Source organism: Penaeus monodon, chromosome 25 (genome assembly GCF_015228065.2).
Source record: "Penaeus monodon isolate SGIC_2016 chromosome 25, NSTDA_Pmon_1, whole genome shotgun sequence".
Taxonomy (NCBI): domain Eukaryota; kingdom Metazoa; phylum Arthropoda; class Malacostraca; order Decapoda; family Penaeidae; genus Penaeus; species Penaeus monodon.
The window spans coordinates 39,899,091-39,899,675 of NC_051410.1; the positions used below are offsets into that span (position 1 = coordinate 39,899,091).

Sequence of the window (585 nt, forward strand, 5' to 3'; positions counted from 1 at the left end):
CACGAAGTATGTAGTTGACATATTGAACGCAGTGGAAAGTGTGCTAATAGAAGGATATGAAAATGACAGCAAATTTCTCCTTCCATAGGCAAGTGTACCTTCACGCTATGTTGCGAGATGCTCATGGACGCAAGATGAGCAAATCCTTAGGCAATGTTATTGATCCAGTTGACGTCATCCTTGGCATTACACTTAAGGTGAGTATTGATTTTGTATGAAGTGGTGACCTGAGGAATCCAGTTTAGAAATAAGTGTAGGATAATAGTATTTAATCATAATTGAAGTTTGACTTTGACTTCTAGTTACTTTTTTCTTTTGACCAAGTTCATTTTGATTACCATTATATATTGTGATAACCATTATCAAAGAATTAATCTTTGTAGTAACTTTGATTTACAATTATATTTGTCAATATAAATCTTGCAGGAACTCAATAGCAAACTTGAGGAGAACAGCAACCTGGACCCACGTGAAATTGATAAAGCCAAGGAGGGGCAGAAGCGAGACTACCCTCAAGGAATCCCTGAGTGTGGCACTGATGCCCTTCGTTTTGCTCTTTGTGCCTACACAGCTCAAGGTGAAAAA

General features: G+C 37.8%; 1 protein-coding gene across 2 annotated transcripts in view; it reads left to right on the top strand.

Moving 5' to 3' along the window:
* Positions 1–88: 88 nt before the first annotated feature.
* Positions 89–585, top strand: part of LOC119589258 (valine--tRNA ligase-like) — a gene marked incomplete at its 5' end in the record, with an annotated part of 5,581 nt that continues 5,084 nt past the window's right edge. For both annotated transcript variants that reach the window (XM_037937876.1, XM_037937877.1), the window contains 2 exon segments: positions 89–197; positions 427–577. In XM_037937876.1, coding sequence (XP_037793804.1) covers positions 89–197; positions 427–577 — 260 coding nt within the window.